Genomic DNA, 27,970 nt, shown 5'->3' with positions numbered 1-27,970 from the left:
AAAATGTCTACCCAACTGGAGTACTTGCATTTGGTTAATTAGTGAGTGCTACCTTGTTTGGTAAATGTCTTTAGCATATGTAGGGCTACCGGTTTTATGGTATTTTTTTTTTTGGCATTTCCGTCCGTATTTATACATATTTATTTTTTGCCAACTTTATCTGTATTTATCCATATTTATTATGGGTTTTGTGTAAAAAATGAAGCTGAAACTGGTATATTTCCACATTTATTCAATCAATAAATATGCAGTCATGCTTGAATGCCTGCTAGGTTTAAGTGATATGAACACCCGCAGAAGATAAATCAATGCACTTAGATGAAATTATCAAGTCATTGCAAAGTGTATTTAGAATCACTTAACAAGCACCCAAGTTACGTTTTTATACACATTTAAAAATAAAAACACACCAGAAAATAAAAGGTTTTCTGTCTGTATTTATCGGTATTCCTCAGCATTCATAATGTATTACCAAAATCGTCTGGAAACGCTTTCTAGCCTTTTGTTAAGCTGTCTATCAACATGGAAAACTTTGCATACTACTAAGGAAAATGGGGTGTGGGCAAACGGGTGGAGCTTGGACATGATGTTGGGCATTTGCATACTCAGGGAAATTAAAAGCGAGAATCGTGGTTTCTGTGCTCATCAGGAGATGACAAGAAAGAAACCACTCCTCAGAGTCACCCCAGATCAGATTGTGTTCCAATAGATCAACGATATAGTCACCTCCAACATGTCGTTTTAAAAAGTTAAATATGAGAGGAAACACAGTTGCTTTGCCTTTGCCAAGGCCGATAAGTTAGGATTGTTTGTGCTTTACTGAAGTGGAGCTTCAGCTGGGGTGCCTGCTATGTTTATATTTGTAAGAGCTTACCGTTGAGGTTTAATTTCTGGGAAATCAGCACCAGGACCAGAATCAAACCTCATCTTTTCCAAGGAGTCCTCTGTTGTGGTGAAAACATCTACCTAGCTGGAGTACTTTCGTTTGGTCAATTAGTAAGTGCTACCTTGCAGGGTAAATGTTTCGTGCATATTCTAAACTACAGCTGCATAAAGTACCTCAGGGTAATTTTTCTATTGACCTTATGTACATGTAATTTCGGTAATGTGATTGTTCCTCGAGAGTCTTCACCCATAAATCTGTGATAACCTAAATCCTGTTCAAGAAATGACACCGAGACTACGAAGAGGTAAATCTCCACCAAACAGAGGTACTTCGTCTTAACTAAATGAAGTAAGCGCATCTTTGTTTGGTGGAGATGTCCTCGTATTCCTCTACATCAATACCATGTCACCAAAATCGCCTGGAAACATGCTTCATGGCCTTTTAAGCTGTTGATCAAGGTGAGAAAAGGGGTGGGATCTTTACATGCTATTAAAGAAAACGGGGCGTGGCCAAACGGGTGGAGCTTGCAGATAAATTTATCCATTTGCATAATTAGAGTAATTCATGGTCTCGGTTTTCATTTTTTTTCCAAGGGGAGGGGGCCACGCGGCCCCTTTCCCCAAGCAGATTTTGCCACCAGGGACCCCATGCACCAGGTCCCATCCATGTCTACCTGGGTGTCTTGGCACATCCCAGGTCACCTAGTCTACTTTGATAGGGCCTGCGGGGAAACATTTATGCCCCACGGTCCAAGCTGGCTTCCCGCCTTTTGCAGGAGTCTGCATTGCTCCCGCATGCAGGGAGCTGCTAAATACGCAGATCTCTGCATGCGGGAGCAATCTTTCATCTGTTTCCTTGCCCGCATGACCTAGGGCAGGTAAACAGATGAAAACTCTGCTCCCAGCAAGCGGGAGCAGTTTGACAGCCATGCTTGCATGGAGCAAGCAGGAGCAGTTTGATAGCTCCTGCTTGCTTGGAGCAGAGTTAGTGTTTGATCTCGCTTGGGGGAGCTGTCAGTTCCTACCAAGCGAAAACAAACTGCTATGTCCCAGGAGTGGGCATCCTGGGACATCGTAGGAGCCGGCCCTGGGGGGATGGCAGTCCCCAGGGCCATTATTGGCTCTAGAAAGGGGGCCGCACTGCCCCTCTTCTTTAGAATGCATAGGCCGGTCCCGGGGAGGTGGTGGTCCCCGGGGGCGTATATAGCCCAGGAGAGAGGCTGCGCCCCCTCCCAGTTTTTAAAGTTATTTGGCTCCAGGAGGTGGTGGTGGTGGTGGGCCCGTGGTGGGGTTCCCGGGGCTTCCCTATTGCTATTTATTTAGCCCAGGGAGGAGGTGGTCCCAGGGGAATATTAACGGCCCTGGAGGAGGGTCCATGAGGCCCCCCTCCACTATTTCTAAAATAAACGCCACACGGAGGTTGTGGGTCCCGGGGTAAACAAAAGACCTAGGAGGGGGCCCCATGCGCCCACCTCCCCCCCCCCTCTTATTAGTTTAAAGGTTTCATGAAGCACCCGGGACATGTACCACCCTGGGGCTTTTTTGAAAACATGCTTGGGAAACCACACTTATTTTTGCCATGGATTCGTGACTCTGTTAAGCCTTTGCAGCAATTTGTGTTAAATGCTTATTTGCACTGGTGGTGTGCCTAGGGGACCCCAGGACCAGTGCTAATGGGGCAGGGTATTGCTACCCTGACCCCTTTTCCTTCTTAAAACTTTTTTGGGGCTGCCAACACTTCCTGGTTGAAGTGTTGGCAGTCAATCAGATATCAGCCTGGTGAACTATGGAAACATGGTCTACCTCCAGTATGATATATCTATCTACATATCTATGAAATTCTGCAGATTATTGTACCTTTTACTAATATTAATCTGGACAACATAAACACCACTAAAAGGAAAAGAGTGTTTGAAAGGTTAGTTTCAACTCAATGTTTTAAGAAAAGGGATTGTTACGAATCGCTTGCGCAGACTGTGGCGCAAAGGTTGCAGACCTGAAGGTCTCAATGAACTTAACCTGCTGTCTTCCATGTTGTAAAATATTTCTGTTTGTGTCATGCAAGGTTGGCTCAAGGGAGCACATACAAATCCAAAAACAAGCAGTCTCACAATATAAGAGCAGCCAAGTGACTTTTACAGGTAATAGCTGTAATGACTCTGAGCCACATATAAATTAAGAGGCATATATGGGCTACAAAGAAACCGAAAAATGTGTTTCTGCCAATAGAAGAGCATCAGCATACACCATTTCCTTTTCATCAACTCTAGTTCATACCTACTTTCAATGACTTGTGAGTTGAAGACAAAACCTGGAGAACAAAATGCACGTTCTTCAGGAACCAAGTCGTGATTTTGAGTGACTTTAGGGAGGGACAATATACTCCATGAGGAGACCTTTAAAAGACACATGATGAAAGGATTTAAGGCCAATGCTCAATGATAATGGCAAGATCTCCATGAAACCGAATTGGCAGGCCAGATTGGGCTGTACAAGTCAAAGAACTACATGAGCCACAATTAAACATTTAATTTACTTTTTATATTGGAAAGCGGGCCAGTACATGAAAAACTTCTCTTAAGAGTTGGCAAGGAAGGCAATTCCTAGGATGCTAAAAAATATGCTTAAGATAAATACAGGAGTTTTTTTTTTTTTAACTGTGTGGTGAACGGCTCATCAAGCACAAAATTCTAGTACAAGATTCAGAAAACGTCATGAAAAAAATCCTGTGGCTAAGTTAATTTACATTATGTACCATTGAGATACTCTTTTATATAATTCTTAGTAGTTTATACAAAGTCAGACACTCCTGTAGGGGTGCTCCAAGATTTGGAGTAAATGTCCAAGTTTTGGGAATTCTGAAATAATTCCAGGCAATCTATGCAAGTCACCCAAAGGCACACTGTAGGCAGTAAATAGTTCTGCATTCAATACGTTGGTGATAAAGTGCATTTGCACTTACAAATAAAGTGTGTTGATGAATTCTCCAAAGGAAAAATCTTTTACTTTGATGCACTCGCAATATCAATTTTGGAGTTGTCTGCTGGAAACATACTTGCAACGCAGCCTTGAAAGAAGTACATTTGTGTATACATCCAGGTGGGGAACTAATTTCAAACAGATAGTGAATACCCACAAACCTACTGTTCTGTGGATGTTTGCCAAATTTTTTTTTGGAGGCCCCTCTCAAAAATTGTAATATGCAAATCCCATAAATATGGCGGAATTTCTCTTAAGTGAAAATCCTGCTTCAGTGAGTCGACAATAAGGTTCTGGGCTTATAAATTATATTTTGCGTACCCCTAGACTGATCATAGGTGAGCAAAAATATGAATCAAAGATTTACTAGACAAGCTGTGGCCTCACTTTAAATACTTATTCATAAAATGACAGAATTGGTCTCGTTAATCTACATCCACATGTTTGTCTCTTGCTAAAATGATTGCTACAAACTTAAAGCTATGATTTTTTGTTGACTCTCAAACGCAAAAGGCAGCCCTCACAGAGGATAGAAGTTTAGGCCTCAGTTTGTTTGGGCCAAACACCAGAACTAGTTTTTAGTGGATTACAGTAGTTTAACATGGGTTTCCTTACCTGTCCTGAGCATTACTGGAATTTGCACTGGTCTCTAACCAAAAGTGTGTTTTTTCCCAAAATTACCGGACAAGAATGGGACCCTCACAATGAACATCTGGCTTGATATTTAACATTGTGAACCGGAGCTTGAATGTCAAACCCTATTGGAAGGAACCCAGTATCTGTATATTTATTTGGCCACGGTGACATAACTAGGTAGCACGCTTTTTTTTTAAAGGGAGGGAAGTGAGGGGTGGGGTAGAGAGCAGATGGCTCTCCCATGTACCAGAAAAAGAGTAACACCGGAGTTGAACACTCATCATTCTTCACCATCGCTTGCATGTGAAGGCATGGCTTCCACTGTCCTCATGGTCAATCGTTTTCGAAAACAGCATAAATTATTGATACATGTTGTTCAATAGGATATCTTGTAAAAACTGGTAAAATCACAAACGCTCCTACATTCCTCTTCAAGGTTGTCCGTTATGTATGGATCAATCACTTCTTACGGTGTGAGAGAGATGACAAGATATAGTTAAAAGTAAAATATGTAATTCTGTTATCTCGAACAAGGCTATGTAGGTTTAAAGAAATTGCAGGTATTTCACTTTTCAGCGCGTGAACCCGAGGAACCTCCTACGATTCAAGGTAGTTCAAATGAGTGCAGAATACGCAGCATACATATACTTCACTCGCTTGTTTAGGTTTCGATTGCAAAGATAAATGGACACACAACGTCATGTGCCTGAGGCCTTCTAGAGCTAATGAAAATACATTATCTTGCAAGTTTGGAGAAGGCAATCTCTTTGATGGCTGTTTTTTATGCTATTTTAGGTACTTGATATAATGCACACCTACAGGCATGGAGGGGTTCGTCGAACTTTCGTGAGCATATGAAATATTAGGTGCTCTACATACAATAATAAGGAATATTAAAGAGACTACATTACAAAAAAAATAGCATGTGATGGGGAGAGGCGTTTAAAAACATATTTAGCAAAGTAGATGCTAGTGCTGTTTTTCTACATATTTGCAACAGTCCAGAGGCTGGGTGTGCTATACCACAGGTGAGGGTATATCTGCATGCCGCTACAATATTCAGTGGGGGGTGCGTGCCCCCTCCACCCCCCAAGTCTTGGGAACCGCCACCTCCCCGGGGTTTTATCTTAAAACAATGTGGAGGCCGCCACCTCCCTTGGGCTTTAATTAAAAGAAATGCATGCAGATCCCCCTGCCACCTCCCCGGGCGTTCTTAAAATCAATTCATGGGGCAGCACAGAGGCCCACCCCCCCAGAACCCCCGGGACCACCACCTTACAGGGGCAAAATCGAAGAAAAGAGGGGGTGGTACGGCACTCCTCCTAGAGCCATACATGGCCCTGGGCACTTAGGGCTGTCTCTTGCTATGTCCTGGGGTACCCACGCCTCGGAAATAGCGTTTTGCTGTGTCTTGGCAGGAGCTTTACCACTCCCTTCAAGCCACAGCAAATTGTCCACTTCCAGCAAGCGAGAGCATTTTTAATGCTCTTGATTGCTCGAAGCAGAGCAGAATTGCTTTCAGACACAGGAATATGATAGATCTTTGAGTATTTTTTTCTTTTTTTGTGCTGTGTCAAAAAGAAGAGGTTCAGGCAATACATGCCATGTTATCTCTGTTGTACCTTCAAAACTGGTTAATTTGTGTCGAAGAATTATGGTTTGGTGGTTAACTGTCTTGAAGGCCACCAAGAGATTTAGAAGAAGTGGTGCCGCTATGCCATTTTTAATGACTGTGTTGTGTATGACCTGCTTTTTCTGTCGCCCCAGTGACAGCACTAGCTGGTCCATAACCATTGCATCCACCCAATCAGTTCCATCACTCTTCAAATTACACAGAGGACATCCACGAACCAATCACAACACATCAAAAATGACCACAAAGGAATATACAAACATTTACCTGGCTCTGTCCCATTCTGCCATTAAAGGCATATCATCACCCTACTAATCAATGCATGATCGACGACCAAAACAAACAATACTTTGGCCTACTGGCTGAAAATCCGACCTACCAGTTGTCACAGAAAAATAGCTAGGTGAGGCTATGGCCCCTATACTTAATGAAGCATTCCCACAAGGATATCAATACTTATTAATAATGGAAAGGGAAAGAAAGGAGGGGGACTGGGGACTATCCTTAAGAAAACTATAACAGTCACATTAATGGACAATATAAGACTGTGAAGTGCTTCTTAATAGATGCAACCCAATCCACCATTCTCCTCCTGCACCTTCCAACGGCTTTATCAACCCCCACCTTATAATGAAGCTTTCATTGATGCTTTCTTCGATGCAATATCTGACTTGTCCATCACTCACTATAACCCATGAATCCATAGCGACTTAAACATCTTGTTCGACAAATCTAAAATGTCTCAACCAAAGGCCATTCTTATCAGGCTTTGCCACTCACAAACGTACCCAGATTGTTACTGGGGGGGACAGAAAAAGCAGGTCATACACAACACAGTCATTAAAAATGGCATAGCGGCACCACTTCTTCTAAATCTCTTGGTGGCCTTCAAGACAGTTAACCACCAAACCATAATTCTTCGACACAAATTAACCAGTTTTGAAGGTACAACAGAGATAACATGGCATGTATTGCCTGAACCTCTTCTTTTTGACACAGCACAAAAAAAGAAAAAAATACTCAAAGATCTATCATCTTCCTGTGTCTGAAAGCAATTCTGCTCTGCTTCGAGCAATCAAGAGCATTAAAAATGCTCTCGCTTGCTGGAAGTGGACAATTTGCTGTGGCTTGAAGGGAGTGGTAAAGCTCCTGCCAAGACACAGCAAAAAGCTATTTCCCAGGCGTGGGTACCCCAGGACATAGCAAGAGACAGCCCTAAGTGCCCAGGGCCATGTATGGCTCTAGGAGGAGTGCCGTACCACCCCCTCTTTTCTTCGATTTTGCCCCTGTAAGGTGGTGGTCCCGGGGGTTCTGGGGGGGTGGGCCTCTGTGCTGCCCCATGAATTGATTTTAAGAACGCCCGGGGAGGTGGCAGGGGGATCTGCATGCATTTCTTTTAATTAAAGTCCAAGGGAGGTTGCGGCCTCCACATTGTTTTAAGATAAAACCCCGGGGAGGTGGCGGTTCCCAAGACTTGGGGGGTGGAGGGGGCACGCACCCCCCACTCAATATTGTAGGGGCATGCAGATATACCCTCACCTGTGGTATGGCACACCCAGCCTTAGAGCTGCAAGGCCTGCTAAAGGGGTGACTTACTATATATGTACAGGCAGTGCTGGCTGACATGGCACCCAGGCAGGATGTCATGTCAACTTTGACGTTTTTCACCTCACACAGGCATGCAAGCTGCAAGGACAGTGGCATGGTCCTAGTGAGAGGTGGGGGGGGTTCCAGTGACCATCTTCAGCTTCTAGGCCCTAGGTAACCAGGGTACCACTTACGTGGGACTTACAGGGAGCAAAAGTACCCATTGTGGAAATGTTTTAAGGAAGAAGCACTGGCACAGGGGACCTGGCTAGCAGGGAACCTGTGCCCTACAATCAAAACTACATCAAATATCAGCCAAAAAGCGGGGACTAACCATGTCAAAAGATGCACTTTCTCACAATTACCCAAAAGCACACATAATCTGATAAGAGGTCTTGGGAGCAGAATGATAAAGAACACACACAAGTACACATGCATTGAAGAGTAGAGAATAGTTTGTTAATCATTGTAAGAAAATATCATGAAGAATGTGCAGAGAGAAATCATGAGGTTAGGAACACAGGTGACTAAATGCTTTCTGTAACCAATATGTAACTGCTAAGTAACTTAATTGACCTTTGTAATAAGCATTGTTCAATATTGGTATACAAATGACTGCCTCTGAAGCAGCAAAGTGAGAACAGCTGTTTACCTGTGTGGAGAGGTGTGGCGCCGCGGCCAGGGCGACTGACGCTGGAATCTGGGGACCACGGTTCGATCCCCGGCTCCGGCGGCAGGTCAGCCCAGCACCATGTGACTCTGGGCAATAGCTCGCTTAATCTTCCCGACGGCCCCCCAGCGCCTAGAGACCCTTACGGGTGATTGTGCGCTTTACAAATGTGGACTTTACTTTTACTCTCCCTGCTACAACAGTAAAAGGCTGTGTTTGCAAAGCCAAGAGGAGTCTTTTCTTTTTCTTTAACTTAAGCTATCCCGCAACACGAGGGAACCTGATTTACCTTGTATTAGAGAAACATTACATTGGCCCTTACTGCACACATTACTAATGAACGAGAAGACTGCTCTCCATAGGGACTGTGCAGCTGTAAAATGTATTAATGAAATACTTCATCACTTCTCACAATTGTGTACTGCTAGACTGGCCACCTTTTTAGTTTATTGCATGTGGGTGCTTAGGACCAAGAACACTTATTTGGTGAATAGAACAATCCTCCAATGTATGGAAGTTTTATTTTAAATTATACACATGCTTACTTGTATTGTTATGGCAACGTCCTTCATTACCTCTGGTTTTGCATTAGCCTATCTGTGCTCAAAATCCCTTCCATGCCATTCCTTGAGATTAGCAGAAGCTTCACATCTATGAAAATATATAAGCCTGTGCATGCGCAGGAATACCGATTGTCTGCAAAGTTATTAATGGGTAATCTGAACAACAGCACAGACAGACAGACCACCTTTTGTTAATACCCTATTTAGCATGTCAGTCTTAAAACAGCTTACAGATAAGTAAAATAATTGTTATTAAAGAGCGGATCATAGTACTTCTGGAGCATAATCTCAGACTATGCATGCATAGGAGTTTAGTTGAGTTTTGGAGAAAAAGTTGCAATTCCTCAATTCTGAAATTACAGGCAACAAATCCAGAATTTTAAGACAGAACAAGCATTTGTAAAGCCAATAGGTTACACCAATGCAAATTCTATTGACTGTCAATTTTCTGTACATATTGCAGCTGCTGTGCAACATGGCTTAAAGCAAAAAAAAACACAAATATTTCAGTTTTAAAAGGTTTTTTAAAATTCAAACCTTGTTGCACAGCAGCTCTGTTGGGGACCATTGGGGAGCCTACATGGCCCTGAAGTCCTTTGCAGCTCCCCACCTCCTTCAGGAGCCGACACAGCTTTTAGACATAGGGAGCGGATAAACATGCAGCTCCCTGTGTCTGAAAGCAATTCTGCTCTGCTTCCAGCAATCAAGAACATTAAAAATGCTCTTGTGTGCTGGAAGTGGATTATTTGCTGTGGCTTGGAGCGAGCGGTAAAGCTCCTGCCAAGCCACAGCAAAAAGCTATGTCCCTGGTGTGGGTTCCCTGGGACATAGCAAGAGACAGCCCTAGGTGCCCAGGGCCATGTATGGCTCTAGGAGGAGAGCCACGCATCCCCCTCCTGTGGGGCAACGGATGAGCTGTGAGAGGTCTGGCGCAATCAAATATACTGCAATTCCACTCAAGGCTTCCCCTACATGGGGTATATTACTCGGCAAGCCTGGAGCATAGTTCTTAGACAAGTGTTTTGACGTCACTTGAAACTCCATCATTTTCATTCCTACCCGTTCCTACCCGTTCCACAATTCAACATGTTTAGAAACGGGTGACAATAAACATAACCGATCCCTTCTGAAAACTAACAGTAGAACAAACAAAGGTATATACTCAAAGATACAAGAAAGCATGCACACGAACACACACAGTGAAGGACACAAGTGTGCACGGAAAAACAGAGAGACCAATGCATGTTGAAAAGTTTTAAAAAATGAATTCCTGTTGGAGCTTGCAGTGGAAGGACACTGACCCCCTGAAGCAGTACTTGCCCAAGCTGAATTGCACGACGAAGACTCGAAGCCCAGGAGGAAGATGGAGATGAGGAGGAGGTACTGACCAATAGGAAGCAATAAAAAGATTATGACGTGGGAGCCACGTGGAACCATCCAATGGTAAGTAAAGTGACATAGGAAGCACATGGGAGCCAGACAATGGTAAGTAATGGGAACTGGTAGGTTCTTAGCTCCTTTTAAGATTTTTATTTTGTAAATACAAGAGATTTTACAAGCACAACACAAGCGCTGTGCAGGCAAAACCTGCAAAGTGGTTCTTGCCCTTAAAGAATTGTGAAAAGCACAATCTTAGTCTAGGATCCCTTTCTCAGGGCAACACAAATTTGAGGGCACCATTCAGTGAGATCAAATAAAAAGCACATAACGTATACTATTCCCTAGTGCTGCACTATTTTTTTGTCACTTGTTTGACTTGGTTAGATTTTTCACCATGATATCTTGTAGTGAGAGTGGACCAACAGATATACCGTTTTCTAAAGAACTGGGCAATTAGAATTACAATATATATCATTTATCATGCACAGTGTGGATATACTGTAAATTGCCTTGAAAGTAGGGACATTTCAATAATGTGCTACAATAGTAATGTTTTCTTATGAGGAGTGAAGAGAGCCGTCAATTGCACATTTACATTAACTCTCGAAGAAGTCTCAAAGTCTGACTGCCTGAGTGTGGGAGATGCCTCTGACATCCCTACTTTGAAAAAGGACAAACCTGGAAAGGATCAGACGCAAACTAAGTTGATAACAGTGGCTGAATATATAAACAAAGACTTTGAAGTCACTTTTACGAATATCTGGCAAGCAATTTTGTTCTTCAAAGGGTAGTCACTAGGAGTATGAAGTGTAAGTATAGACACTGTTTCAAAAAGTATCCCTGTGTTATATAAAAGCAAATGGTCTTAGTGTGTGTAATATTGCATATCAGAAGGAGATAACCAAATTGCTGTGTTAATTCTTAGATCATACGAGCTGGTTCCCACGGGTAAACTTTTGCATTCAGACCGTGGGAGCAATTTACAAATAATCTCTACAGCACAATAAATCAGGGATTAAAAATTTTCTCTGACAGAATATACAATAGCTCGTGCTACTTTTCCTCCAAGGAACGCTAGGTGCTTTATTACACTTCATTAACTTAAGATTTGAATATCTAACACTAAAATTAAGCATTCTTTATGTTACGTTTCAAAAACAAAAAAGCGATTATTCCATTTGATCATCAATATGCAACCCAGGTGAAACTGTAATATTGGTTTGTGTGATCAACACAATTTTACATTACATTTTTGTAGTCTATATTTACTGCTTGAAGGTGGAGTTTGTGCTTTAATATTCAGAAGAAGAACAGAGTCCACCACACAGGTGGGCAGATTTTAGGGAGAGCCGGCAGAAATCCAAAACTGGAGAGAGGAGGGGGAGACTATGGATCTGTTAACTCAGCTGTGAAAACAGTAAGTGAAGATGTGTACCCAATCTCTCTAAACGTTTTAAAATAAATCAGGCTGTAAAAAAGCAGCTTTCTAGGTTTGATGTGTATTGGCACATGCGCCACTGCAATTCATGGTGAACATACTGTGTTCTATACATTCTATGGGGCTTTGGTTCTGCCTTTCTTCAAACGTTGGATGTTGTGGCTCAGAAACCTTTAATCAATGGCTTGAGAAATTGTCAATCATATCTGTATTCAGACTACAGAAGTAGGTTTGTCTCACCATCTCTCTATTTTGGTGCCGTTGTATCCTTTCAATGCCTCTGGAATGCATGAGGGACTATATTATATCTAATAATACATCTTGTCATCCCACATAACTCTTTATGACATCCATGCATTGGATAGATAAAGCAGTCCTTTATTTTTGTTTTCCAGTTTGTCAGTGCCAGCATGCTAGTATCAAACCTAATGCATTTGTCAGTGGTTTTTTTCCGGTTCTCTTTTAGGACTGCTAAAGCACGATTTTGCTCTTTCTTTTGTAGGGGTGCATTATAATCATGGGTAGTTTGTGCCCGCATATAATCCTTTATTATGTTAACATTTGTGCCATTAGATTGTGTACTGTAATAACGTGAAAACCGAAGTGTTAGGGGTATTTTTATTATAAACGTGAAAAGAGCAACTTTGTAATTATGTGTGGCTAGATGAAAACCTCAATGTGTAGAATTGTACCTGTGACTAATGGACCTTATCATGATTAGTGCGCCTTCATATTGCATGGATTTAAATGTGCTCAGTAATAATGTTCACTTATATGTGTGCTCTGTGTAATTTTTTCCATTTCTAATGTTAGCTGATTTCTGTAGGCCTGAATTGTATTTCTCCTTGGAAGCTCTTGTATTAGAATCGCTAGTGAATTTCATGTGTTTGTGGAATTTGTTCTTTCTCACGTTTCTGTTGCAGGTGGCGTCAGAATAATGTCTTTGTTTTAGGAGTTACGGAGGAGAAGATACATTGAATAGCGATGCTGATACTGTGGGACTGTGTTCTTTATCATCGGAGAGAGCCTGGGAAACAAGGTCATTGAGCCAAGGCCCGAGAGCATCGCTGCAGCACGGAAAGTTACCTACAAGGAGGTGCCTTGCTTGGATAGGGTGACACCACTGTGAATTCTGGGAAGCTGCCTAGAGCTCTTGAATTGAAGTTAGGGACAGAGTTCGGGGCTTCTGCCATACCTTGAGAGGAGAGCCTCTTAGAACGAGTTCTGTAGCTTTATTCTACCTGACCCATCCAACATCAATGGACTTCATAGGAAGCCTTCACGAGCGGACACCTGTACGGAACTTGCCTGGAAATGTAGGGATGTCATGTTAGCGGTATTGTAGGGATAGTTTAACGCTTTTCATCTATGAACCTCCAATGAAGGTTAAGTTAGACGTTGGAGCCATCATATTCTGCATCCTGATTCTGGAGCTGGTTATTCTGTGTATGCTTCATCGACTCAGTTTTGCTTGTAGGTTTGGCTTTGTATTAGTTCTGATGTATTTCTACACCCTCGTCTTGAGGGGTTTGTATGTCCAACTATTCTTGGCCTTGTAATAAACCAACTAAATTTTGGATTAGGAGTCAGTGATCATTTGGAGTTCTAGTTCATTGGGACAGTAATGATCGATTGGCTAACTATTTTCTCCCCTCCACACTTTCATGCAGTCAAAAAGAGACCTCGGCTTAGGGTTCCAGAGTAAATCTAGAATGTGGATCCCGGCTCCATCACAGCCAAGCTTGGTCAAACAAATGTATGCATTTAGCTCACGTTTTTTTTAAAGATTGCTCAACAAAAGTAAACTATCACCATCTGTTCATTACATAACAGCGTGGTCTAGTGTGCTAAGTCACTCACAGAGAGATGGTGGAGATAATCTTCCTTCATTTTGTGCATTCTGGCCTGTAATATGTTTTTTCTGTCACATGGCCTTGAAAACTGAGGCCTCAGAGGGAAACACCATGATTGTGTAGCTTCCCCAGAGGACTGCTTAACTTTTCTGAACTGGAGGTACACCTGAATCATACCCTCGCCAACACTGTAGAGTGACAACTGTCTCCATCATCAGGATAGGGGGAGAACGAGGGCTGCTGGCAGCTAAAAAGGCGGGAAATTGACATTTTTATTGACACCTCCTCCCCCCCCTTGGTAAACCTGAGCTGTCCTCTATAAGTGGGTGGAGGAAGTCTCCATCCCCAAAGTTAGTGTGCCTATGATTATGACTGACGTGGATTAAGTTCATTCTTTGTACAAACAGTGACCTCTGCAAGCATGCAGCTCTACAGGATGAAAGCCGCTCTGATTTCCCTGTACCTGAGGAGGAAGAGGCCAGAGTTAAGGTGATGAATGAGTTCCCAATAAGTTAGACTCAAAAGAATCGCATTCTTTTGCCTACACCTTCAAGGAGATTTTCTGTACAGTCTTCAGCTGGAGTTTAGTACAATATTAAGCACCAAGTGGTTGCATAATCAAACCTGTTGAAATACTTATTATTAATAATTACAAACTGCTAGTAAAAAAAGGCACGGAGTCACCTGCTGCTGTCTGCTGCAGAAATTCCTGGTACTGGTGACCATACTTCATCTATAGAAGGGGGCCCAACGTAAGCCCAGAACTGCCAGATATGTTACAAATTTGAATGTAAATTTACCTGATGACTTCATGCCAGCATAAACACCTTGTTCCAGTACCGGGCTTTCCTTGTACAAATCATTCTTTTCAGGTGTGCTAATCTAATTGAGTCCGCAAAATTGAACCAAGACTACAACTTCCAGAATGCATTAGAGAGCTTAAAGAAACTGGAACTGGAAAATGGTATCCAATGATATTCTACGGAAAACCACTGACCCTGTAGATCAATTTCATATATTCACAATACGAACATCTATTTTATGGTGATATTAGAACAAAGTTGGATTGGATCCTGACATGTTAGAGTCCATTAACTCTACAGAGACCCGCACTATTACTAACTGCAGGCTTATTGCTACCACTACACGAAGCTTTCTGTTTTGAAGAATACTCCACTGGAAAGCAACCTCGCCACAAAGTGCAACACTTCAGCTCAAGATAATCCATGCATTTGCTACAGAATAAAGTGCAAAAGAGGGAAAATATTATTCTGCCATCACACAAAACCAGATCGAATTCAAAGCATGGTACATGAAACATTACTTAATTTTTTAGGAGTTATTTATGTTTATTGAGGGGGAAGGGTAAATTCTACAAAGTAGACTCATATATATGCACCGCTTTTCTGGGAAGCAGATCTTGGTAACACTTAACAACCTTGGCCAGCAGCAATGACAATGTCACTAAATCAAGGAGGGACAAGGAGCCGTTTAGATACGCCCAGCATCCCATGCTCCCAACCCCATAATAATGGGCTGTGGGGGTGCCGATCCTCCTGGGAAGGAAAGGAGGAATTATAGTGTTACACTCTGATCCGAAGAGGTGACCGCTCAGATGCAGAGGGGATCTGAGTGGCCAGATCTGAATGCCCTCACACACCCAAGGGATGCGGAGTCTGCGCTGCAATACTTGACGGGCCCTTTAGCGGAGTCTCTTTCATGGGGGTCTTGTAATCTTATGCAGTATGATGAAAGTGAGGGGAATGTAAGGAGTAGGGTGAAATGCGAGTTAGAAAAGTCTAGGGGGGTACCAAAGGAGGTTTATGGAGGTCTCCCAAACACAATAAAATCACAAGAGCTATTATAGGTGGTAATATACCAAAACTAGCTTCGTGAGTGTTGAATCAGGCCAACACGTGTCATGCCCTGTTGCCTGGAGGTTCAGTGGCATTTCATCATGACAAGGTATTTTCTATCGCACACCAAGGAGGAACCTACTCAGGATGCAATGGTGTTGTATCCTTAATATTAGTAAAATACTGCACCTGCTGCAGGTGCAGGAAATGCGGGCATCCAACGCAAAAGTTGTGTGACTGGACCCTTTAGGGTAGACAGAGGTCTGCATCTTGCTGCGGGGAAAATGAGTCGCGCCATACACTGCCCGGGACCTACCCTCCTCTAGACCACATTTCTAACACTTATCTGCATCATAGTACGTTTAGTGTCATGGCACCCTTTCCGTATGGTACGAGGAATATCCAAATGAGAGGAGTCGCTATGTGTATCACACAGTGAGGCTGAAAAGCGGTGGGGAGTGCTTGCGGCAGCCCGCAGTGTGAGTACAGGCACAGTTACACAGCGATGGAAAAAAAATCTAAGGTTTAATGGCATCCTGAATAAATTAAATATCCCCTTCACGTAGAAGAAACATATTACAACGTTTATCTTATTTGATATACATTCCAAAAACTAATTAGCCCACTGGCGATATAAATATTACAGCCATAAACTGCATCGCTCCCAGGAGTCCACGGCAAAGCCTCTCAAGTCTGAGAAACACACATTTGGGAATAGTTTTGCAATTCAGACAAAATGTCTAATATGGTCTGGAAGAGAGCGCGAGGCCTGGAGAGCTTGGCTCTCAGCAGGGGTTGGACGCGGGCTCCTGCAGCGAGCACTAATGCATGGCGCTAATCAACGGAAACGGCTGGCAAGGGTCATAAAAGGACAACAAAAAATGTAAAATGGTGTTCAAGCTGAGGTACTAAAATAAGGGGCATTGTGGGAGCGGAATAACGGACTGCTGTACCTTCCAAGTATTGTCATGCTTGAAGTAACACCTCCGATTCCCGCAGTTTCATTGGTGCCCTTTCAAACACCTACATTGCTATGAAACTCAGAATCATAAAGAACGGTATGCAGGGATTTTCTGAGTTATAGTTTTTAGTATGTTCAATATTTGCAGGGTGGAAACGAAGAGCCCTATTATGAACGCACAAAAAGTGGCACAATTCGTTTTTTGCTCCAGACTTGAGCCTGATGCAAATGTGCTCCCTTTGCATAAAAGGCTGCACCCCTGCATTATGCTTACCCTTTATACCCAAGGTAGCTAGAACAACTATGCAATAGCCACATTTTCTTCCCTGTGTCAAAGCCAATGTGCTCATTCTGAATGCAACGGTACAATATGTAACCTCCAGCAGATTACATTCTGGCACATATGTGAATGAGCCTCTAAGTGGCGGGTCCACAGAGGCGAGAGAGCCCAATCGGACCTGCATGTTCCTTCTGCTGCCCTCTTCTCCCAGCCACGAGCCAATGCTGGGGCAGGGGCAGAAACCACAAGCACCATTACACATCTCCTGACTTGTTTTGCAGGACTGTGAAGATGCTCAGTGGCTGGACACAGCAAAGCTATCAAGGTGTAGGTGCTTCTTGTACCAGCCAGGAAGCACTTTATATGATGCAGCCAAATATTTTACATAATACCTTGTGCAGAGCACTATGTTTTTTTCTGCATCTGAAACATAAAACATTTTGAACTTTTATGTGCAATAGGGCACAGCAGAATTCACCCGTGTACACATTCTATAATAGTGCACCTTGACTGTAGAATTATAAGATATGCTATGATACTTTGGCCATTTCTGAACGTGAATAAATAGTATATGGTATTCATTGCATTCAACGATCTGTGCAAATATGTAGCTTTATGGCCAGAGCGGCCGACTTTGAAGCTGGGAAACCAGGTTCCAATCTGGCGGGAGGCTAAAGCATCCTGTGATTCTGGACAAATCACTTAATCTCCCTGGGCCTTAATAAAAAATTTTTTTAAAGTGTCCGTCTGTAATGCAACTGGTGTTCATGTAAAGCGCTTTGAGGGTCGCGTTTGCGCTATATAAAAAGAACTGCAATATGGAATCATACTTCAAGTCATTTAGTAGGAAATTAGGAGAATTAACATTTTTTTCTCACTGATAGCCCTTCAATTCTCTTCTCATCTGCAGGTTGAAGATCCATGCAGTGGAAGAAGCAGTGAACTAGGAAGTCAGCAGCTCTGAGTGCAGGTTTCCAAACAACGGGGAAGTTCAACCCTTCCACACACCCGTGTAAGCCTCACACACACAAAGTTAATCTCACAAACAGCCGATCTCAATGACCTCAAAGAATGTAATGGCCTCTCACACTTCAGTGATCATATTTTCAATCAAATTGTAATATTTGATTTTAATGCTCTAATACATCAGGCATTTTTTATTCTTTAGCTTAAAGAGCTTTTATTAGATTTCCTCTCTGTGAGGAAAAGCAGAGTGTAGTTTAAAAATGATTATTCTGATCATGAGCATAGAAACATATATCCCTGTTCCACATATTACAAAAATACGGAGAAGTAACAAACATTAATAGAAGAAGCTCTTCCTAGTAACATTATTTTCACCTCCTGTTAAATTCAGTTAGGGAAACACTACCGCTTGTTCCTCCAGAGCCCCGAAGCAATACACCAGCCGCAAATCTGTAACACTAACAGATTGAAGGGTCTGCCGCCATGTCCCCCTGGGCAGTTTCATTCTTATTGCAGTTTTGACACCTTTTGAAGATTTTGCTCTTTTTAGGAAACCTTATACTCACAGCTATTTTTAACTCTCAAGCTCCATTGTCTCTAAAATTAGCTCTCAGTTACGATACTGCCCAGACATCTTATGCAATTGTCAATCATATTAATAACTTCACTTGATTATTTTGAACTAATTAAGCATTTTCATAAGAAGTGGAAGGGCGGTTGCAGGTTAAAAGTAAACAGTATTAGCACAGCAGGGGCAAACGGCCTTAACATCTCGTTGTGTGATATGTTTGAAAAAAATGGGTTTCATATCAACATATTTTCATAAAAACAAAATATCAACCAAGGATTTTCTAGTTTCTGTGCTTCACAACAATGTCTTAACCAGAGGAGACATAATCATATCAAACCAATGAATGCCACGTAATGGTCTACATCGACCAAAGGTGGGCACTGGCATGATGAAAAACCACTGGGCCTCCACAAAAGCAGGTAGAAGAACAATTTGGTAAACTCATGTGCTACCAATTCCTCAGCCAGAAACCGCATAGGGAAAGGTCAGTTTTATGGTACATCGTATATCAGGGGCTGGAGGTAGTGGGCCACACCCATCATATAGCATTATACGCAGCTGACTTACTACTATTCCTTAGGTATACGGAAGGGGATCTCGACAGAGCCAGGGAATTGCTGCTGGCACTAGAGAGAGTAACTGGCCTCAAGGTGAACTGGGGGAAGTAGTGTCTATTTCCTACTAGGCAGGGGCGAGGCAAGCCGCAGGCGGTAGCTGGCGTAGAATGGGAAGGTAGATGCCTCCCGTACCTGCCGGGTCCACATCTACCATGATCAAGTGGATCTTCTAGAAGGTAACGTGGGAAAAGCTATAGGAGGGACAAAGGCCAGCTTTGATTTTTCAGAACCATTCCCTCATCAATGACTGGTAAGATTTTGCTCCTAAAAATGGTGACGTTTCAGAGACTCCTATATTTCTTCAGAGTAATACTGGTATGGATACCAGGGGAGTGGTTTTGACATCTCCGGACAATGGTGACAGAGTTTCTGTGGGGCAATGGGAGGTGCAGGGTAGCCCTGAAGATATTAATGAGACCAAAAGCAGAAGGGGGGTTAGCAACACCAGACTTTGAGTACTATTATATAGCCGCCCAGTTGCTGTGGCTCACGAAATGGGTGGCTAATCAGTTAAGGGAGACTGCACAACAGGGGGATGGAAGCCAGAGTTTGGACCTCCTCTCAAGAGTAGTATTACGGTTACCTGTTAGGGAAAGGGAAATGACTGCAGAACTATGAGTGGCTAGCAAATGCTGGGTTAGAAGTTCACAGAGGTCCAAAACTAAGTGCCAGTATGCTCCAGATATTTCTTAAGCGACATGCATGGCACTACCACACAGAGCAGACTGGCGAGGACTAGAGACTTGGATAACAGCAGGTGAAACCACAGTAGGAATGCTTTACGAGGAAGGAGCCCTGCTGCACTTTGATACATTTAGGGAGAGATATGAGATACTGAGCGGGAATTCCTAGTGCATACTGCCTTAATAGCGACAATACGCAAACAATTGGGGAGTGGGAGATCTGAACCACCACTATCTGAGGGATGCCAGTATGTGGTATCAGTAGTGGGGACATTCAAGGCGGTCACTTGCTTGTACAAAAGGCTCAGTCGGGAGACACCCCCTGCCCTCAATGAGCTACAGCAGCGATGGGAAGTAGATCTGGGGAACCAACAGATGAGAAGGCATGGGGGAATTGACAATGTGTCAGTAAGGTCACTAGAAATGCTAGATTCCAATTAGTGAACTTTAATATATTTCATAGGGCATACCTCACCCCAGGACGTATCAATAGGCATTTCAACACAAGAACTGTGGCTTGTCCCCGCTGTGGGGAGGAGGGGGCAGAATTTTTCCACATGTTCTGAATCTGTCCAGAGATGGGAAGATTCTGGAGGGAGGTGGCTGAAATCCTCTCTGAAGTGACGGAGAAAGAAGTTGCCACAGCACCGGGATATTGCCTCCTACACAGATTCCCCCACACCTCTAAGAATAAAATCACAAGTAAATTCCAGGACCTGGGCCTGATATTAGCAAAAAGTGACAGATAGATGGAAGGTTGGGCGAACTACGAGGGGGGCGATACGATTAAGGTAGCCAGACAAAATGGAAGTGAGAAATCGTTAGAAGCAGCCAGGGCATGGGAAGCATTGGTATCACAACTTAAGCAGCCAGAAACAGCAGCAACAGAAGAAATGTGACAAGAGTCCTCACAGGAGGCCGAACCCTGAGGAAGCCTGATATAACTACATAGAGATGGTGGAATAAGGACGAGGGACTTGGGAGTGCTATCCAGACACGAGGATCCCAGAGGGAGAACAGAGAATAGGAACTCTGGGTAGAGGCTTTGTCAGAGACTAACCGAGAGGGGTCAGAGAGCACACAGTTTAAGACACGTCTGGCGGGGGTGGGGGTTGAGGTTACCACTTGGCATGATTCAAGCAAAAGCAGACTATTACACTCCAGCCATTATATTACAGTAGCTGATAACGTTGGGGAGTCCATGCGTAGAGATTGACTATACCACAACTGAACAATGACAAGATGGAAAATTGTCAAATAGGACACGAGGAAGAGATGCGAGGTATGACAATTGGAAGGTACTGAAATGTCAGCTAGGTCATGAATATATGTAAACTAATAAAAATGTGTTTAAAAAAACAACAAACACTGAAGACATTGGCAGGTCAACCTTCTCTGGCAGTCCTATTTTTCTAGTCTTTTACATTCTAGACAGCCTTACATTGCAGTGACCCAAGATAGTGGTGGCGCGATTCTCAGTCCATACATATTCTGCTGCACAGGTTTGCAGTCAATATATGAATGTGTTCTGTCTGCTGCCTCCGTCACTGAAAAGGTGGGCGAACCAGTGAAGGCTTGGGTCAAATGTTTGACTCTCGCTCGACTAAAAATCCTCTAGAACTCTTGAGCCATAAGTGAGTGTCGCCAAGAAGGTATAGCTTCTAACTCTCCTGCATCCTTCTTTTGAACTATTACATCATTCTTTGCGCCCCTGTGCGCAGCAAAGTCTGGCCAGTGTCCCTAGCTATTTTTATTTCCACCCTCCAAATGCCACAAAGGCTAGTGGCACTTGCCAGTCCCTTCTCTGCTGTAACCAGGGGAGTATGGAGAAAGATTTGATGGTGGAAAGACGGAAGCAAGGGATGCAGAAATTATGGATGTCAGCATCTTTGTAGGCAGGAGAGGGAGAACGGCAGAGAATAAGATAGAGGTAGTGAGGCACAGAGAGCGAGAGCAAAAGAAAGAGAGAGGTCATGAGAAGGAGAGACAAAGGGAGAGTTGGAGGAAGGAGAAAGTGAGGGAGCAAAGATGGTGAGTGTGGAGCCAGAAAGATATAAATGAAAGAGTAGGAAAGAAAGGGAGGAAGAGTAAGCAATAGAGAGCAAAGAGAAGCAAAGTGACGATGGAAAAATGAAAAAGAGATTTGAGGCAAATAAGATGAAGGTACAATGGCAGAAAAAGAGCGAGTATTCACGTGCCAATCTTCTTTTTCCACCTGGCTTGGCTTGTGTTTTAGTTCCTAGAGCCAAACGTGACCCCTTGTCAACACTTCAAACACATTTTCTGGCCTGTATACCTCTACTCCACAGGGATGAGCCAAATGTAACCTACAATTACGACATACTCCGGCCACTGAGGATTTCATGTCGTTTTCGGAGTCGACATGCGCAGCACTTTCGACTTCCAATGTGTAATGCCAGTCCGAGCGGGAACACTCCCCATCTTCCACGAGCCATAAGCTTTCCTTTCAGCAAACAACATGGCAGCAACATCTCATGTTTCATCTTCACCACTGCCCGTGCACAAGCAACAATGATGCACAGTCTTCCCAGAGTGGAGCATAATATCGCACGGTTCAGCACATCATTACCTCGAATTAGATGAAATTAATCAAAAGAACAATTATTTGGGCATGGTTGAGCGTGCAAGCGATTTGTTTTTGGCAGCGATGCTCCACAGGGGCACTTTTGTTTTCATGTTCTAAGCAAAACACTATCCAACAGAATGTGGAATGTAAAAATTAATAAATTATTCAGATTTCCAACCAAGAATGGACACGCTGTAGTAAAATACTTAGGTCCACATGTATAAATGTTTTTAGCAGCCACAAACGAATATTTGGTCCATTTGCAACTGCTAAAATGACTTTTGGAATGTTCCAACTCTATTTTGTGAGTCTATAGCATATTACCAACTTGCAAAATAGGGTTTGCTAATCGCTATTAGGAAGGGCAGACCTTACTAACAGTGAGTTGCAGGGGGATGTATGATTGTTTTGCAACCGGAATGCACTCGCAAAACAATGGCAGTTTATCACCTACTTCAAGTAGGTATTAAGCCAGCCGCAAACAGAAGTGGTCGCAAAGTGACCCCTTCCCCTTTGTTAATGGTAATAAAAAAGTTTAAGAGCAGCCTTAAAAAATGAAACAGAAACTTTCCCTTTATGAAATGCATCCCAGTTTCTTTTAAACAAAGGGGCTGCATTTACAAAAATAAAAGTTGCTTTAAAAGCAAACAGACGTGGTGGTCTGCTGTCCCCCATAGGCTACCATCTCTGTGTTATTGCCCATTCAAAATGGGTCGGAAATTGCGACCTGCCTCATGAATATTGATGAGGCAGGTCCGTTGTTAGTCATTTGTCTGAGACATATCAGTACATTTTATTTTGCGGGTCTCTAATTGCGATTCGCAAAAATCACAATTAGAGACTCGCAAAATGAAATGTTCATACATCTGGCCCTTGATTCCTAAGTAGTCCAACTAAGAATAGGTTAGGCTATTATTTTAGCGTGTGGAGTTTGTGTATCCCCCCCCCCATAGACAGACACTATAGTATGTACAAAGTGCTGTTCCATTGCCAGTCAGTGTGAGCTATACATGTATTTGAATTAAACCCACCATAGTGGCTGAACAATGCAGAATTCATTATGCAATATAATGCAGGCATGCTATGTAGGGTCATGTGTAGATCATGGACACAAACAATCCAGATCTGAAGTGCACACTCTTCTGACAAATGAGCTCTTTATGTTATGTTATGTTATGTTATGTTACTTTGGTTTATATAGCGCCAACTCACCAACAGGTCTCGAGGCGCTCCAGACCAAAGGAAACCACACTATATTCTTACTCGCAGAAAAGAATGAGGTAGTATACAGGTTAACCTGTAGATCCAAAAGCCTCCCTAAACAGGATAGTTTTCAACTGCTTTCTGAAGCAAAGAAGATTCGACTCTTTGCGCAAGGAAACTGGCAACTTATTCCATAACAGTGGCGCAAGGATAGAAAAAGACCTTCCACCTTTTGTGGCCATTTTAAAACGAGGACAAATCAGCAGCTGAGCATCAGATGATCTTAAAGACCGTGTCGGGTTGTAAGGCATTAGACGATCTTTGATATAGACAGGAGCCTGCCCATAAATTGCCTTATGTGCAATGCACAGGCTCTTGAATTCTACCCTCTGTTTCACAGGGAGCCAGTGAAGCTTAAACAATAAAGGGGATGCATGAGATCTTCTCGGAAGCTTGAAGATTAGGCGTGCAGCGTCGTTCAGTACAACCTGCAATCTACTCATCAAGTTCTTTGGTAGGCCTAAGTAAAGGACATTGCCATAGTCCAATCTTGATAGTATGGTGGCCGAAACCACTGTCCGAAGCATAGATTCGGATAAAAGGGGGACTAATCTACGCAATTGCCTGATTAGGCCAATGCAGGTTCCTACGACAGCAGAAATCTGGGTAGTCATAGACAAATCCTTGTCAATTTTTATACCCAGACTTTTTACATTTGGCACTGGTGTTGGCGTGGGCCCAAGTTCTTTTGGCCAAAACAAATCCCCCTGAGCTCTTTACCTCCACTCTCAGATGTAATAGGGAGACTAACGGCCTGAAGCATACCTGAAGCATCTCAAAGGAAGGAGGAGTGACCAGAGCCAAGCAGGCATGGCAGCAGTGACTACAGGTAGCATTTGTAAGCATTACTACCAGCACTCACAGAAGGACAGATTCAGTGCTTAGTTTGTAAAAGAAACAGTGCTGGTGCCCGAAGCTCTGCTCAGAAGCTTGCAGGCGGTACAATTAAATGTCAGCAAGCCGATGCTGATATTCTTAAATCCACCTCATGCCTTGTGGTTATTTGTAAATTAATGAGTGGAAGTGCCCAAAACTCTGTCAGAAGCCTGAAACTAATGCAATTTAAGGGCCCATGCGCCAAATACCAAGGCTGCGTAGTTTTGCATCCACCGCATGTCTCTTTAATCCACTACCAGACACTCCCTGCACCGTCATCACACTCGCACATATTTCCAGCTTTCTCCCTTTGTGACATCTTGTCTGTCTTTCTCTCCTTCCATCTTTCCACTTTGTGTGTTTTCCCATTTCTTGCTCTCAGGAAATGTCAGATGCAGAAAAATAAGCGCTGGTTCCCAAAAATAGGTGACTGTGAACCCCACCAGCAATCTCCAGCTCAAATTAAGCACTGGTCATGACTCTTTAATCCACTACAAGGTACTCTATGTCTCTTTCTCTCTATCTCGCAGGTTCCTGATTTCTCCTTTTGTGATGGTTTTGCCGCCTTTCTCTTCCTCCGTCTTTTCGATCTGTGTTTTTCCCCCTCAGTAGTGCTTGGTTAATATCTGATGCAGAAAAATAAGTGCCAGTCCCCAACCACTAGCTGAAACTAACCACTGGAGAGATTGTGCTGCCAGCTCCTTGCGGGAGCAGGCTCGGACAAGCAGTGGGCTCCAGAAAAGTGAGTGTTCATAGGGAAACTGTCAAGCCAGAGTTACCAAGGTGAGGCTTTTCGGTGTTTCCGACAGCAGAGGGATGTCCTACACTCGATCATTCATTCATTCATTTCAGTGACAGCGATGTGTGGATTGTCAGAAACATGTAGAGGCGACGGAGGAAAAATGTGTGAGGAGACGCTGACATGACATTTTCCAGTTAGCTGTCTTTCATTCATTTCAAATATTGTGAAAAATACAACAAATTATTTGAGTTCTTATTGCATTAATTGATGATTACAGACGAACATTTTTACAGACATTGCAGTGGATTTTCAAGTTTTCCCCATCAATCTTTCTAATGCAAGTGCTCACATGTTCATGCATTCTTACACACTTCGGATGGCCTGTAATCATGGCTTACAATACTCAGGTCACTATCATTTAAACTAAAACTTTGATCTACTGATTGGCCACCAGTCAAAAGCCTTGTAATGAAGAACACGATTACTTCAACAATAAGCAGGTGAGCTCTTGAGGCCTAAATGATATAGACACATTCCTGGAAAAGAAAGCACAACACTATGTTGTTAACCTCTGCGGCGATAAAAGCCAGACTAATGGAATACGCATGTACAACTTTTCCTGTCTCCAACAATCAAATGTTGTGCCTGGCTGCACTGCATAACGGCTATAAGAAAAAAAAATCACACCCCTCAATGATTTTGAAAACGAGTGTGGCAAAAAGTAGGTAGCAGAAGGTCTAAATTTGATGCAGGCATAAAAAACGTTAAATACGAAAAAACTATGCAACAAGTCCATGCAATCAAGAAATTAACTTTTGACACAAGTAGAAGACAGAACCTGGGGCAGTTAAAGTGGACATCAGATTATACACGCACAATACCAACTGAGTAAAATATGGTGAGAGAAAAACAATTAGATACATTATCAAATCACGCGCACACCCCTCTTGGTCTTCACCAATTAATCTTGGTTTTCACTGCACCCAAAACACGCAATAAGGGGAATTTAATTTCTGTACACAACTGCTACGAGACCTCAAAAAATCTAACCAAAATTTGGAAAAGCTGATAGCACCATAACCTCATTAGAAGAAATCCTGCAGACAGGTTACATATCTTGTACAAGGGCTGCATGTATCATGGAGCGGAGACAGGTACATATCAAAGGCATCACATCTGCCATTCAGTATAACATAACATTTGAACTAAGTTGATGTTGAAAAATGTTACACGTCAATTTACTTTTTCTGATTACACATCAATCTAGGAATCAGAAATGATCAACCAAAGTGCTGAACACCCTAAACCAAAATGGATTCTTCAAGGTTCGGCAAGTCTGAGCAACCATATCCTCTGCGAGCTGCACTGTGGATTGTAAAATCAATTGAGAATGAAAAAAAAGGATCAGTGGCTGAATGCAACCACAGCCAAAGTCTCTGTATACAATGGAAGGTTGCATGTTCAAATCCAGGTACGTACGATCAGAATCTTAACCTCTCAATGTCGGCAAATGAGTATCATCGATTTCAGTCATAACAAACAGGTTATGAGCACCTTGGAATGTTTTTATATGCCTAGGTAGTAAGCTATTACTCTGTAGAGTTGTTGCCAATCATGATTTTGAATTAGATACAATTATACATAAGTAGATCTACACAAAGAGTATTAATGAACTTGCCAGCTGAAATAAAGACTGAATTCCTGAGCCTGGCCTTGGAAACAGCCTAAAGCAGAACTTGCATCAATAAGTCCACTTGACTATTTGTGGTCAAATGTACCTGGACCTTGTAGTGTAAAGTTTGCTTCATGGATGACTGCAGTGCATGAAACGTATGTGTCTGTCAAAGGAATGTAGATGTTGACAAAGTTCATGGGGTGTTGGTGTGACTAATTTCTTTAAGGTGTGCCCGAGTCAGAAATACTGCTGCTACTAGTTCTCTGAAATAGCTTAGTTTGAATTGTTGACACTTCTCCCTCCCAAAAGACCTCCTCACAAAGACTTCCCAGTCAGTCTATGACAAGGTGAGTGAGGCAGGCCATGAGAAAGGCTGCGCATACCGTCTCCCAAAATCACAAAATATTATACGTTTTTTACAAAATAGGAATTCTGAGCTGCTGGATAATTCCCCCAGGGTCAATTCATATCTACCCTACATCAGCTCGGATAAACAGACTACAGCGGCCTCCATTTTCTAACTCGAAGGAGGCAACACAGTGCGATTCCACGACTGTGATCCTTACCTGTCCTGCTCCTGCCGCATGCGCATCCTTTCATCCTCTGAAGGGAGGGCATCGTGCTCTTTCATTTTCAATGAGCCCCTGTGTTCGGTTTTTTCAAACTTTTCATCCTTTCGGTTCTTTCCAAACCTGTTAAAAACAAAAACATACTAAAATTAGTATTTACGCTTGCGTATGTCCATGTAGAAGAAAGGATCAAATTAAAATTTCACAAAGCCATATTTTGTTAATTTCTTTTTACTCTCCTTAAAGTTTCCATCCTCAACTCTTTTGAGGGATGTTGCTGTCCATGCACAGCGAGGCAGTTACTATATCCAACAATTTCCATTACTCAGAACTCTCTCACATATCGTTGGTAACCTGTCCAGGATGGGAAATCAAACTGCAGGGCTCAAAATGTACATCTTGGGTAAGAGAGGGCTGCACAAGAAGCCAAGTGCGCCTTCAACTAGTGATGCTACTAAAGTCCATGCACCCGCACCAAATTACCCAAGAGCCTTCCGGTGAGAAATAGTACATGGAACAGGTACCTAACGAAAACCTCTATTCAAATGAGTGTTGGTTGCCGTGGAATGTGAAGATAAAAATATAAATCATACTCAAATACATACACATCTGGCCACCAGAGGAAAAGTGGTTCACAATAGCAATTGAGAAATCCACGCTATATCAGATATCAAAGATTTTATTGCAGTGCTCTTCTGAT

General features: G+C 42.8%; 1 protein-coding gene across 7 annotated transcripts in view; it reads right to left on the bottom strand.

Moving 5' to 3' along the window:
- Positions 1-27,970, bottom strand: part of PARD3 (par-3 family cell polarity regulator) — a 1,362,300-nt gene that overhangs the window by 382,935 nt on the left and 951,395 nt on the right. For all 7 annotated transcript variants that reach the window (XM_078663327.1, XM_078663329.1, XM_078663332.1 and 4 more), the window contains one exon: positions 27,268-27,393. In XM_078663327.1, the coding sequence (XP_078519453.1) occupies positions 27,268-27,393 (126 nt within the window). The remainder of the gene's footprint in view (positions 1-27,267; positions 27,394-27,970) is intronic.

Source organism: Lissotriton helveticus, chromosome 10 (assembly GCF_964261635.1).
Source record: "Lissotriton helveticus chromosome 10, aLisHel1.1, whole genome shotgun sequence".
NCBI lineage: Eukaryota > Metazoa > Chordata > Amphibia > Caudata > Salamandridae > Lissotriton > Lissotriton helveticus.
This window is presented reverse-complemented; position numbering and strand designations above follow the sequence as displayed.